The sequence below is a fragment of the Petaurus breviceps genome, unplaced genomic scaffold (assembly GCF_028583685.1).
Source record: "Petaurus breviceps papuanus isolate PSGF00001 unplaced genomic scaffold, PetGlider_PUasm1.0 208, whole genome shotgun sequence".
Lineage (NCBI taxonomy): Eukaryota > Metazoa > Chordata > Mammalia > Diprotodontia > Petauridae > Petaurus > Petaurus breviceps.
Window position 1 is genome coordinate 8,607,969 of NW_027185852.1, and position 12,938 is coordinate 8,620,906.

Sequence of the window (12,938 nt, forward strand, 5' to 3'; positions counted from 1 at the left end):
ACCTCTCCGGCTTCAGCTTCCTTGTCTATAAACTGAGGATTTACACTTTGACTTAATGCCTGTTAATGGATGGAAGGGGTTGGACTAGAAGGCCTCAAGGCCCCTCCCTTCGAGGAGGAGGGGGAATAGGGGGGAAGGAGGTAGGGAGGAGGGAGAGGAGGAGGGGGGAGAAGTGGGGAGGAGGAGGGGAAGGAGGAGGAGAAGGGGGAGCAAGGGGGCAGGAGGTGGGGAGGACGGCGAAGAGGGGAGAAGAGAAGAGTGTGTTTGGGTACGTGGGAGGAGGGATGCAGAAGGGAGAGCCAGTGTGCTCCAATCATAAACTTCCCATCCTCCCTTCTCCAGGGTTAGCTTCCCATCGGAGATTGGTCCAGAGGCTCCCCCTTTCCCGTCTCTCTGCAAATGAACAGTTACACCTTGGCCGAAGCGGGGCGGGGGAGCCTGACCCCAGCCCGCGACGGAGCGCCCAGGTGGCCCCATGCGGAGCCCCGCGCCTGGGCTCCGGCCTTGCTCGGCTGGAGAGGCGGGGGCGGAGCCGGCCGCCGGGCTGGAGCGCGTCCGTCCCCGCCTCCTCCTCCTCCTTCTCTTCCTCCTCCCTCCTCCCCTCTGCTCTCTCTCCCCAGCCCCTCCCCTGGCTCCAGCCCTCCCAGCCCGCCCAGGAGCGCGCGCCTCCCAGCGGAGGTGCCTTTGCCTCCTCTCCCCTGCTAGCCTCTCAGCAGCGGCGGTCTCCACAGCAGCAGCAGCGGCTGCATTAGCAGCAGCAGCAGCAGCAGCAGCTCCGGCAGCAGCAGCGGCAGCAGCCCCAGCCATGGCGGAAGTTCATAGACGTCAGCATGCTCGGGTTAAAGGAGAAGCCCCCGCTAGATCCTCCGGTGCCAGAGATGAGGAGGAGCTGGGGATGGCGTCGGCCGAAACGCTGACCCTGTTCCTGAAGCTGCTGGCCGCCGGCTTCTACGGCGTGAGCTCCTTTCTCATCGTCGTGGTGAACAAGAGCGTGCTCACCAGCTACAGGTAGCCAGCGGCCGGGCGGAGCTGCCCGGAGCGGCGGGGCGGCCGGGCGGAGGGCGGCGGGGCGGCCGGGGAGCCGTGGACTTTGCGCCGCCGCTGCCAAAGTTGAAGATTAACAAAGTTCAGCCGGAGCCAGGCAAGGGGATTGTGCCTTAACTCGTGCGCTGCCTCGCAGCGGCCGCCCATCCCCTCCTCTGCTGCGGCGGCGGCGGAGGCAGCCCGCCTGCCATGGCATCTCGAGTCGTGCTTGCTGGTGCCCGTGTGTGCGCGGGCGTGTGTGGGCACGGGGGAGCCCTGACTCCCCTTGGCTGCTGTTCTGCAAATGTCACCTCATCCCCCGGGCCTGAGTTTCTTTAACGGAGGTGGAGTGGGGCCGAGGGCTGCGGAGGAGAAGGAAGGAGTGAAATTTTGGGAAAGATCACCCTCCGGGTGCTTTCCCTGCAGAGCCCTTTAAACGCGAAGCCGATCAATGGCAGTGAAAGTGATCAGTTACTGACTACGGGGCAGACCTGCTACTCCGCATTCTGTCTTTGCCTCGAACTGGGCAGAGCGGATTGAAATAAACATTGAAGTCCAGAAGGCTTAGAACTGCAGCCCACAACAACTCGGCCATTCTCGTTCTCAAGCTCGTCTTTGCCTTCACAAGGTGCAAACGCTATGTGACCGTGGCTGCGTTAGTAGATTTAATTTTCCAGTGCTTTTAATCTTTTTTTCCTGGTACTTAGGCGGGCATATTTATTGGGGCTGGAAAAGCGCTAAGCCAGCAGTGGTAGATCTTAACTTCCTGAGGGCACCAACAGACATTGCAACCACACAAGCCCAGGCAGGTTGCCACCCAAAGCTACCAAGTCCGGGTTGGTTGCTTTGCCCCTTGGCCCAGGCAAGTGTTTCAGCAGGAAATTCAATGTTTGTCCTTAGCTGAAGGGCAAAACTTCTCCTTATTATGATTCTGTGTCTCCATTGTAATTCTAATGCTCCCAAAAGGTTCTATTTGGCTTGCTGACCTTGTTTTTTTTTTCTTTTTTTCTTCTCTTCCCTACCATCTGCATAGATTTCCTTCCTCACTATGTGTTGGACTTGGCCAGGTTAGTTGGAATCTCAAGAATTAAGTGGTCTGTAGTGTTTCAAATCATGGATAGGTCTTTCTTGTTGAACCGTGAATGTTTGTTCTTTGCACAGATGCTGGCGACAGTGATCGTCCTCTGGGTGGGAAAGGCGCTCAGGGTAGTCAAGTTTCCTGACTTTGACAGAAATATACCTCGGAAGGTAAATGAATGAAGAGAACTCTCGACCTTATTGGAAGAACCATTGTTCCTGTTTGCATCTTGCAAACAGCTTTGAGCTCTTCTTAATTTGAAGTCGGTTTTAATCGAGGTGAAGAATTTGTTTAATAGCATTTCAAAAAGGAATCAAGCTTTCTTTGTTGATGAAGACAAAACAAAATGGGAAGTTTGGTTCTGTTTTTAATTAATTCGTTGTCTTTATCAGGGAGGGCAATCAGTTTTTAAGTTCCTCTAGCCAGCTTATCTGTTGTTTTATGCCTTCATTATAGCTTCAGTTTTCTTAATTCTGCCTTTTTCTCTGTTTCCTCATGAAGATGGGATAGCATCCCAGTTTCTCTTGATATATAAGCACAAATTGTATTTTAAGCAAGGGATGAGGTTAAGGGTTTTTTATATATTTTGCCATTTTCTACTTTTTCTTGGGGTTAGCACAGAACAGGGGGAGGGGGCTTGGTATTGATTTGGTGGCTAGGGGTGGGAGGAGGCTGGAATAATTTCTGCACACTAACCTCTTGGGCCAAGCTGAAAGAGGCTGATCCCATAAACAAACATGCCGGTCTTTTGAAAGGCTGCCAGGACTTCAGCTATCTTTACTGATTGAGTGTTATCCCTTTGACATTTTTTTCTAGACATTTCCACTACCTCTACTGTATTTTGGGAACCAAATCACAGGACTGTTCAGCACAAAGAAACTTAAGTATGACTGAATTTTCTCTCCTATTTTCCCAGTGATATTAATAGTATATGTTCTTAAGATCCTATGGGAGTGGCCTACATGCCAACAGATACTGTGGGGCAGTGGAGGGCATCATGATAGAAATAGGACTGGATGGTTCTTGGAGGCACTATTATTTAGAAAAGATTTCTTGGTTATTTTTTCACACCCCAAGGCCATGAGGAAGGGTTGATTTGATCATAGATCATAAAGATAGAGCTTTGGGATCATGGAGGCCAAGGGGAGACAAACCTCCTGAAATTGAGGCAGGAAGAGCCCATGGGGGCCATCTAATTCCACTTCATCATATCACAAATGAGGAAACTGGGGCCCTAGAATGTCCTGGAGCTACAGCTACAGGAACCAACCCCTTTATTTATTTATGAGGAAACTAAGGCCCAGGAAGACAAAGTGACTTTCCCAAAGTCACAAAGGAAAAAGGTAGTATTTGAAGTAGTGCTGGGCCTGAAATCAGAAAGACTTAAATTCAAATCCAACTTCAGACACTTATTAGCTAAGTGACCTTGAGCAAGTCACTTAACCTCTTCCTCAGTTTCCTCATCTGTAAAGTGGGGATAACAGTAGCACCTGCCTTCCTAGGTTGTTGTGAGGATCAGATGAGGTAAGATCTATAAAACACTATAAAAGTGCCCGGCATGTCGGAGGCTCTGTATAAATACTAGATGTGTTTATTGTTAATATTATGGAATCAGGGCCCTTCCCACTGTACCAGAGGCTGTCCTGGGGAAAGAGTAATGCTCAAAGTACAGAGATAATGGAGCTGAGCCATTTTCCATTTCATTCTAAGAAGCAGACGTTCTTATTTAGAGCAGACGGTTTGCTTTGGAGTGCTTGTATCAGTGTATCAAAATAACGTTTGGGGGAGAGGCTGGTGAAGGCTAACTTTGTCTTCCCCTCCTCCCCTCTTCCTTCTATATGAGGATTTAAATGGCCTCGTGCAAAGCCCTAATATAAATATCTAATTGCTGACTTACTCCTTACCATCAGTCCCTTGGCAAAGGCAGCTTGTCCTTCTGGTGAAGAAAGAGTATCCCTGTTACCCCTGGAGGTCTGCCACACCCACCTTCCATCTTCTGACTGGAAGGGGTCTGTGTGGTTTTAAAGATTCCAGTACAAGGACTACCCTTCAAGAGAGGCCTGTGACAAAGGTTACGTGTAGCCATGGCAGACCATCGGCATCCTCCCTTGACCTTGTTTTGGGCAGAAGAGACAGCGTCAGGAAATGATGTGTCTCAGAGTGCTTGGAGGGAGGAGGTGGTCGAGGTGACTGTGGAAGCCAGATTATTATGGCAGAACACTCTTTTTGGAGACTCAGACTTGTCAAGCTCATGGAGAAAGGATCCCTACACACACATGCATGTTGGAGTTAGTTTTCTAAAAAATATTTTTATTTTCGTCTCCAAATTCTCTCCCTTCCTCTACCCCTTCCTCCACTCATTGAGAAAGCAAGAAATATGATACTGTGGTTGCCAAGTGATTTTGAAAACAACATATTACCATTTTTTATGTTTGCTGTATTTTTATTTATTTCATCCAGTATTTCCCAGGTACAGTTTAATATGGTCTGCACTGCACTTGGGAGTGTTCTGAACCTTAGTGGGCACCTATCTATGGGCATATATCTGCCACCTTTCATCTAATCATGTTTTTCAACCTGCTGAGGGAGAAACTGAGGTAAAGAGAGGGGAAGGGAGTTGGGATCATAGCTGTAGAAGGCTCAGAGACCAGCTAGTCCATACCCCTCATTTTAGAGATGAGGAAAAGGCCAAGAGATGTGAGATAATTTGTCCAAGGGTAAATTGGCACAGTAGATAGCTCTGGGCCTGGAGGCAGGAAGATTCCTCTTCCTGTTTTCAAATCTGGCCTCACTTACTAGCTGTGTGAGCAAGTCACTTAACCCAGTTGGCCTCAGTTTCCTCATCTGTAAAATGAGCTGGAGAAGGAAATGGCAAACCACTCCAGTATCCTTGCCAAGAAAACCTTAAATAGGATCAGAAAGTCAGATACGACTGAACAACAACACAATAAATAGCAGAGACAGGATTTGAACCCAGGTCATAGGTCTAGACCTGAAAGGGACCTCGAAGTGCATCCAGTCCAGTTCCCTTCTTTTCTAGAAACAGATCTGGAGCTGATAAAAGTGCAGTGACTTGGTTTTCTGAGTTTGAATCTAGTACTGGTGGTGTTTTCATAGAGATAGATGGAGGGCTGCTGCAAAGAGAGGCCTGCACACAGAGATTTCTCCTGAGCACTGGCTGTTTGTAAAGCATGGTCAGACAGATAGAGAGACGAAGGCCCCTTACAACTCGACCCCTTCCCTCCAGAAGCTTGCTCTCTAGGAGGGGATAAGTAGATCTGGCTTTTTGAAACCAAAGCACACAAAGGAATGGGAAAAATGTTGGGTGTTAGAGAAGTGTAAGCAGGGCTCTGGGAATCCTGAGAAGGGGCTGGTTACACCTGACCAAGAGAGGCTGCACCATCATCGCCATGACCACATTTACACAGTGCTTTACAGAATAGTAATAGGATTTATTTTTTGCAAAGTACTTAACACAGATTGTCTTCTTTGATCTTCACAACAACCTTGAGAGGAGGCTGCTAGGATCACCCCCATTTTACAAATGAGGAAACTGAGGCTGGAATTCGCTTGCTGGGGGGTCACACAACTAGTAGGTATCTAAGTTAGGATTCAAGCTCAGTCTTCCTGCCTCCCAAGTCCAACACTCTCTCCACTGTGACACCTGCCTGGGGAAGGTGGGATTTGAGCTGGGGACTGGAAGGATAGATAGAATTTTAGCAGATGAAAGTGAAGGGGCCAACATCAGTCACTGAATAAACAGGTAATTTAAATAATGACCAGAAGATTGGATGTCAGAAATAGATGTGTCAGGTTAAATTAAGGGTCCCCCTCCCACTTTCAGTACTTTTCATCAGGTAACCTGAGTATTTTTCAGATTTTAGGTGAAGATGGTGTGGGGGTGGGGAGTGGTACTCGGGTGGATACATTGGGTGAGGCAGTGGGATTGAGATCAGTAACATGGAAGGAACCGGTCAGTTTAGCAGAACCAGAGGATCATTTGCCTAAAGTCATAAAAGAAAAGCATTGCATTTATTTTGCCTTGTGGCTTTTTCTTTATAGCTTGCCAATGTTTACAGTCTTGCGAAGGTTCTCCATTTTGTTTACAATGATTGCCGAAGGAGTATTACTCAAGTAAGTTACATTTCCTATGTATCTTCTTTGTGTCTTAAATCTTTTGCAAATTTTATTGAAGCCATTTGCTTTTCACATCCCAGACCTTTCCCAACACTCACTCTAGTCTGCCAAACTTGTTACAAAGAAACTCCTCCTCCCCCTTGTTACAAAGAAAATCAGTTAAAAACAACTGGTAACAGCTCTAACATTAGACAGTGTATGCAACATTCAGCACCTGTGGTTTCTCACTTCTTAGTGGTATCAGGGAAGTGTATTTTATCATCTCTGCTCTGGAAACATTAATGTCATATCAGTGTAGAAGATGAGTCCGTGGTGTCTAAACTTATCATTTTCCTAGCTATTGCTGTAGTTATTTGTAGAGTATTTCCTTCTTCTTTTGCTTAGCCCATGTGATGGTTTAGGTCTGTGGTTTCAAAGTAGAGGTTCCCTGAAGGTCCCAGAGGGACCCAAGGGATCAAAACAATTTTCAAAATGATATCAGACATTATATGCCTATAAAAATACACCTCTCCAGTTTCTAACTACATTTCTATGAGACCAGATTTTCTTATTCTTCAACCAAAACAACATATTGCGATAGATTGAAGGCAGAAGCAGATAAGAGAATCCAGCTTCTCTCTCCTAAGCCAGACATTGAAGTGATTTGCAAAACCATGTAAAACAATGCCACTCTTCTCACTAAATTTTTTTTTTGCTTTGGAAAACATAGTTATTTTTAATAAAAAGTACATTAACATTTAATGAGTTTATTACTATTTTTAAATGAATTGATAAATATTTTTTAAATTATCAGGTTTAATGTCTAATGTGATAAAAATTTATAGATATATAACCTACATCTACAAAAGCTTTTTGGGGTCTTCAGTAATTTTTAAGAGTATAAAGGGGTCTTGAGATAAAAAAAAGATGAGATCCTCTGGTTTAGGAATTCAAAGCCAATACTATTAGTAGAAGGCAATAAATTTAGAATTGAAGACATTGAGAAAACAGGAGTTACTTTCTAGAAACAACTGCTGGGTGAAGACAGGGTCATATTCTGATTTTTGGTTCTCATTTTTGATTCTGGCTCCTTTTCTTAAAAATATGGTTTTGGCCTCTTCCCTCTGTCAATGTATCCCATTTTAAGAACGTTTAATATACAGACATCTGAACTCATTCCCTTCAAAAAAGGGAGAGGATAACTTGGGTGTTTGCATTACAAGAAGAATTCATTCTGCTGAAGGATTTGCCCCAAGAATGCATTTAAATACCCGGCCCATTAGGAGCATTAAATAAGCGAGCAAATAAATATATAAAATAATTTAGCTTATAGAAGTTCAGTTGGCACACTGCTTTTCTAGAACACAGCACATGCACACAAAAAATAGTATCCCCTTGTTCTAGCCTTCCCCAGTGTAGGAAGTCTAAAGAGGATTCTTGTTCTAGCCTCCCCTGTGTAGGAAGTCTTAACAGGATTCTGGGATCCTGGACTGGGAGGCCACTGAGGCCTCCTTTTGTACATGAGGAAGGTGAGGCCCAAAGACAGTTGGGGCCACCCAGATAGTGTTGGAGCCATTACTGGCAGTGAAGTGAAGCACGTAGTGTGATTTCTGTTAGTTATCTCCCATCATGGAGAGGGACTGTGGTGCTCTGGCAAGAAAGCTGACCTTTGAGCTAGGAGGATCTGGGCTGAGGTCTGGCCTCTGAATACACACACACACACACACACACACACGCTTGTGTGACTCTAGACAACTCCTAATACTCTTAAGATACCAAAAAAAATGTGTGATGTCAGCATGGTCAGAGTTTCTTCATTGGGAATGACAAAATCACAGGTCTGGACAAAAGCAGGAAAAAATATTTTTATGTAACTTGTGAACCATCTTCCACTGACTTGCAACTTGTTGCTATATGAGAAATTTCACACTGAGGTTATCAATGGCCAGGGTAATGCTTGCAGATGGCCTGAAAACTGGACAATTCTTAGTACCATCTGCCCCTCCTCTCCCCGTTTCTGTCACTCTGGCATCATCATTGCAGAGGTAGAAGGGCCTCATGGACCCAATGGTCATTTTTTTAAATGAACTTAAAAAATTTTTTTTATATATACTTTTAAAAAATAAATTTATTTTCCCCCCAATTACATGTTAACATTTTTTTTAACTTTTTATTATAAGTTTTGAGTTTTAAATTCTGTCCTTCCTCTCCTCCTGCGTCCCTGAGATGGTAAACAATCAGATATAGGTTATACAAGTGTAATCACATAAAACATTTTCATATTAATCATTTTGTACAGGAAGACTTGAATAACAGAAAAACGTGAAAGAAGGAAAGTGAAAAATAACATGCTTCGGTCTGCATTCAGTCAGTATCAGTTCTTTTTCTGGAGGAAGATAGTATCTTCATTTTTCGTCATTTGGGATTATCTTGGATCACCGTATTGCTGAGAGTAGCTCAGCATTCACAGCTCTTTATTGAACAATATTGCTGTTACTGTGTACATTGTCTTCCTGGTTCTGTTTACTTCACTTTGTATCAGTTCATGTAAACCTTTTCAGGTTTTTCTGAAATCATCCTTCTTGTACTTTCCTATAGTACTATAATATTCCATTACAATCATATACTACAGTTTGTTTAGTCATTCCTCAATTGATGGACATCTTTTTGATTTCCAATTCTTAACCACCACAGAAAGAGCTGCTATAAATATTGTTGTACAAATAGATCCTTTCTCCCTCCCTGCCTTTTTTTATGTCTTTGGGATGTAGACCTAGCAGTGATATTGCTGGATCAAAGGGTATGCACAGGTTTATAACCCTTTGGGGATAGTTCCTGATTGTTCTCTAGAATGGTTGGATCAGTTCACAACTCCACCAACAGTGCATTAGTGTCCCAGTTTTCCCACATCCCCTCCAACATTTATCATTTTCCTTTTTAGCCAATCTGATAGGTGTGAGATGATACCTTAGAGTTGTTTTAATTTGTGCTTCTCTAATCAATAGTGATTTAGGGCATTTTTTCATATGCCTATAGATAGCTTTGATTTCTTTGTCTGAAATCAATTGGGGAATGACTTGTATTTTTATAAATTTGATTCTGTCCTCCATTGGTTTGAGAAAGGAGGCCTTTATCAGACATACTTGCCCAACAGTCATTTTTCATGCCATCCATAGCAATTGCTGTTTTTGCTGAGTGGGTCTGCTGAGGGAAGGCATAGGGTGGAGTCAGGGAGCAGGAAGGATTTTTGGATAGTGGTTATTTCATCACAGTAAAACAGATGCAGAGCAGAATTTTTACTCTTTTTTGTCTCCTGGACCCCTTGGCAGGCTGGTAAAGCCTCTGAACCCCTTCAGAGAATCATGTTTCTAAATATATAAAATAGGATTACAAAGAAAACCAATTATATTGAAATAAAGATGTAATTTTGTATATATATATATATCTATGTATATATATATATATATATATATATATATATCTGTATTAAGAAAAGTAACAAAATGTCTTCATAAAACAATAGAAAGATCTTGGGAATATAACCATGACTTTTTTTTGAATTTCTAGGAAGACCTTTTCTTGGGGTATTAAGATGACCGTTTTTGCAATGATCATTGGAGCATTTGTAGCCGCTATGTAAGTAAGGTCCTCTAGTCCTTGGCCTATCAATCAATCGACCGAGAAACCTTTATTAAGTGCCTACTGTATGCCAAGCACTGGCCTGAGTTCTGGAGTTGAGCACATTGAAATTCTCTCTGGAAAAAAGGCTTCCTGCCAGTTTTCAGAGAATCCTGGTTTTGTCAAGTACAATATACAGACTATTCCAAGGACTAAATCTTGTTGCATGCTTTGAGATCAAGGCACACAAAAAATTTGGATTGACTTGGCTCAGAGCTCTTCAAACTTCAAGAGGCAGTGCGCTGATTTGACTTTAAGGACCTGTGTTCGAATCCCGGCTCTGCTGCCTGTGTGATCTTGGGCAAAGAGGTTGGATTCCATGACCCTGGAGGCTTCTACTCTACTCTGAATCCATAATCCAGAGAGTTTTCTTATATTTCAGTAAATTCATGGTGATTCTCATAACTACACCTACTAAATTCTATTTATCGCCAAGGTTCACCCACTTGCCATTGGCACAGTAATGTAGTTTATAAATATGGGAAGGAAGTGTGAATTATAGAAATGGGAACATTAAAAATGAATGGCTTTGGGCCTTCCAAGAAACATATTTGTATTTGTGCAGTTATTAATGCTACAATTTGGCCTGATGTAAGCTTCTTACATCTCCAAAACCCAATATCTTTCATGTGCTAATAATATTTGTAAAAAGCATTTAGCACAGCACCGGGCATATAGTGGGAGCCATGTAAATGCTTACTCTCTTCTTTTCCCTCCTTACCTCCCATGTATTACCTCCCTGAGTCTCAGTGGTGAGGCTGAGGGGCACATAGAGTTTTTACATGGAGAGGCAGCACATCCAGCAATCCTGGATTTTGTACTGTTACTCACACACACATCTCCCACCTCCATGCCTTTGAACTGGCTGTGTCCTGAGTTGGAATGCACCTCCACCTCTTGGAATACCTGATTTCCTTCCAGACCCATCTCAAGTGGCCCCTTCTGAAGGAGGCCTTTTCAGGTGTGCCCCTTCTTAACCTCACCCTAGTTTTTATCTGGGGTGTGTGTGTGTGTGTGTGTGTGTGTGAGACCTCCCTGGCTTCCATTAAGACTCAACAAAAATCCCACCTCCTATAGGAAGCCTTTCCCAACCTTCTTTATTCCAGTGCTTTCTTTCCCTCTGCTAATTATCTCCTATTTATCCTGTCCATAGCTTGCCTTGTACATAGCTGTTTGCATGTTGTCTCCTCTTGTTAGATTGTAAGCTCCTTGAGGGCAGGCGCTGTCTTTTGTCTCTTTGTATGCCCAGTGCTTAACACAATGCCTAACCTTTCTTTACCATTAACGAAAGTTTATTGATGGACGTACATATATATTCACCTGTGTGGACACATGTGCATGTATCTTGCTCCTCCATTAGAGTGGATACTCCCAAGCCAAGCTGTATGTAATAGAGGTCATGGATTTCTTGTAATAGTCTCTTTGCAAAATACCTATGTCTATGCAAAATAAAAATTTTAAATTTAAAGTTAAATTTAATTTAAAATTTTAATTTTAAAAAGAGAAGGTTGAGTTCTTGGTGGTCAGAGATTCTTTCACCTTTGTCCTTGTACCTCCAGCATTCAGCATAGTGCCTGGATGGATTATTTGCTTAATAAATGCTTGTTAATTGAGTCATAATGGATTGAGGACTGAAAGTAGAGGCAGGAAGACTGTGCCTCTGGTTCTACTGGAGATATTTACCATCTGTGGGACCGTTGTAAATTGGCCGCTTCTTTCAGCCTCAGTCGCCTCATCTGTAAAGTAGGGATGATAATGGCACCTACTTCCCTGGGTAGTTTTCAGGATCAGGTGATAGCGTGTGTGCAAAGAACTTTTGTGTTCGGTGATTTCAGTTGTCACCAACTCTTTGTGACCTGTTTGGGAATTTCTTGGCAAAGATACTGGAGGGGTTTGCCATTTCCTTCTCTAGGTCATTCTACAGATGAGGAAACTGAGGCAAACAAGGTTAAGTGACTTGCCCAGGGTCACACTAATAGTAAAAGTCTGGGGCTGGATTTTAACTCAGATCTTCCTGACTCCAGCCCAGCCACTATCCCCTGTATCACCTAGTGCCCTAACTTTAGAAACTTAACTAAGTGGTTTGTGAATGCCCCCTCTTCTATGGTGATTCTGAGGCACACACTCCAGTCAAGTTATGTATGAAGCATATTTTATTCCCCAAGAAGGCCCTGCCTGCTAAGGTGCTGTTTATGTTTTCAGCTCTGACCTGGCCTTTGACTTGGAAGGATATGTTTTCATCCTGGTGAATGATGTCCTGACAGCTGCCAATGGTGCATACGTGAAGCAGAAACTCGATTCCAAGGTTGGTAACCCCCTGCCATGAACCTTTTGAGAGGGGTTCGCTAACACTGGACATTGATGCGGGGCAGTGGGCAAAGTTGGGGGGTGGGGAGGGTGCAGCTTGGCACAGAAGTCAGTCTTTATTGACTGAAGAGAATGTAACCTCCTTGAGGGCAGGCATTTTGTCTTTGTGTTCCCTGGTACCGAGAATAATACCTGGTATGCATTAGGTGCTTAATAAATGTTCATTGGTGGGATTGGGTTGGGTTCAGAGTGGGATAGGGGTGGCTGAGGTTGCTTTTGTGATGTCCCTGATATATAGAACCCCCAGATGAGAAATAATCTTTCTTTTCCCAGCGTAGCTCAGCCTCTCCTCTGAAGTAGAGAGAGACTTGGAGGGTTAACAGGGTCAGGGGCTTGTCCAGGATCATATATTCATTATATGTCATTGACAGGGCCTGAGTCCCAGCCAGCTCCTCATCCCTTCTATTCCACATGGCCTCATTTAGGGCATACAGGGGAAATGAGGGCTTGGTGGGATCAGAAGGGTCCGGGTCTCCATGGGCTCAAGTATCATTGGATATTAGACTTACAGCTGGGAGAGCCTTAGAGCTCTTCATTTTCTTCCTCCTCTTCCTCCTCCTCCTTTTCTTTTCTCTCTCCTCCTCTATTTCCCCTCCTCCTCCTTCCTCTCCCTCCCTTCTCCCCCACCCTCCCTCCTCCCCTTCTCCTTTTCCTCTCCTTCCCCCTTCTTCACTTC

The 12,938-nt window shown here is 44.1% G+C and overlaps 1 protein-coding gene across 2 annotated transcripts in view; it reads left to right on the top strand.

Annotated features, from left to right (window-relative positions):
- Positions 1-680: 680 nt before the first annotated feature.
- Positions 681-12,938, top strand: part of SLC35D1 (solute carrier family 35 member D1) — a 76,955-nt gene continuing 64,697 nt past the window's right edge. For both annotated transcript variants that reach the window (XM_069093393.1, XM_069093392.1), the window contains exons 1-7: positions 681-1,008; positions 2,057-2,090; positions 2,185-2,271; positions 2,918-2,985; positions 6,164-6,235; positions 9,785-9,853; positions 12,098-12,200. In XM_069093393.1, the coding sequence (XP_068949494.1) occupies positions 806-1,008; positions 2,057-2,090; positions 2,185-2,271; positions 2,918-2,985; positions 6,164-6,235; positions 9,785-9,853; positions 12,098-12,200 (636 nt within the window). In that variant the 5' untranslated portion in view covers positions 681-805. The remainder of the gene's footprint in view (positions 1,009-2,056; positions 2,091-2,184; positions 2,272-2,917; positions 2,986-6,163; positions 6,236-9,784; positions 9,854-12,097; positions 12,201-12,938) is intronic.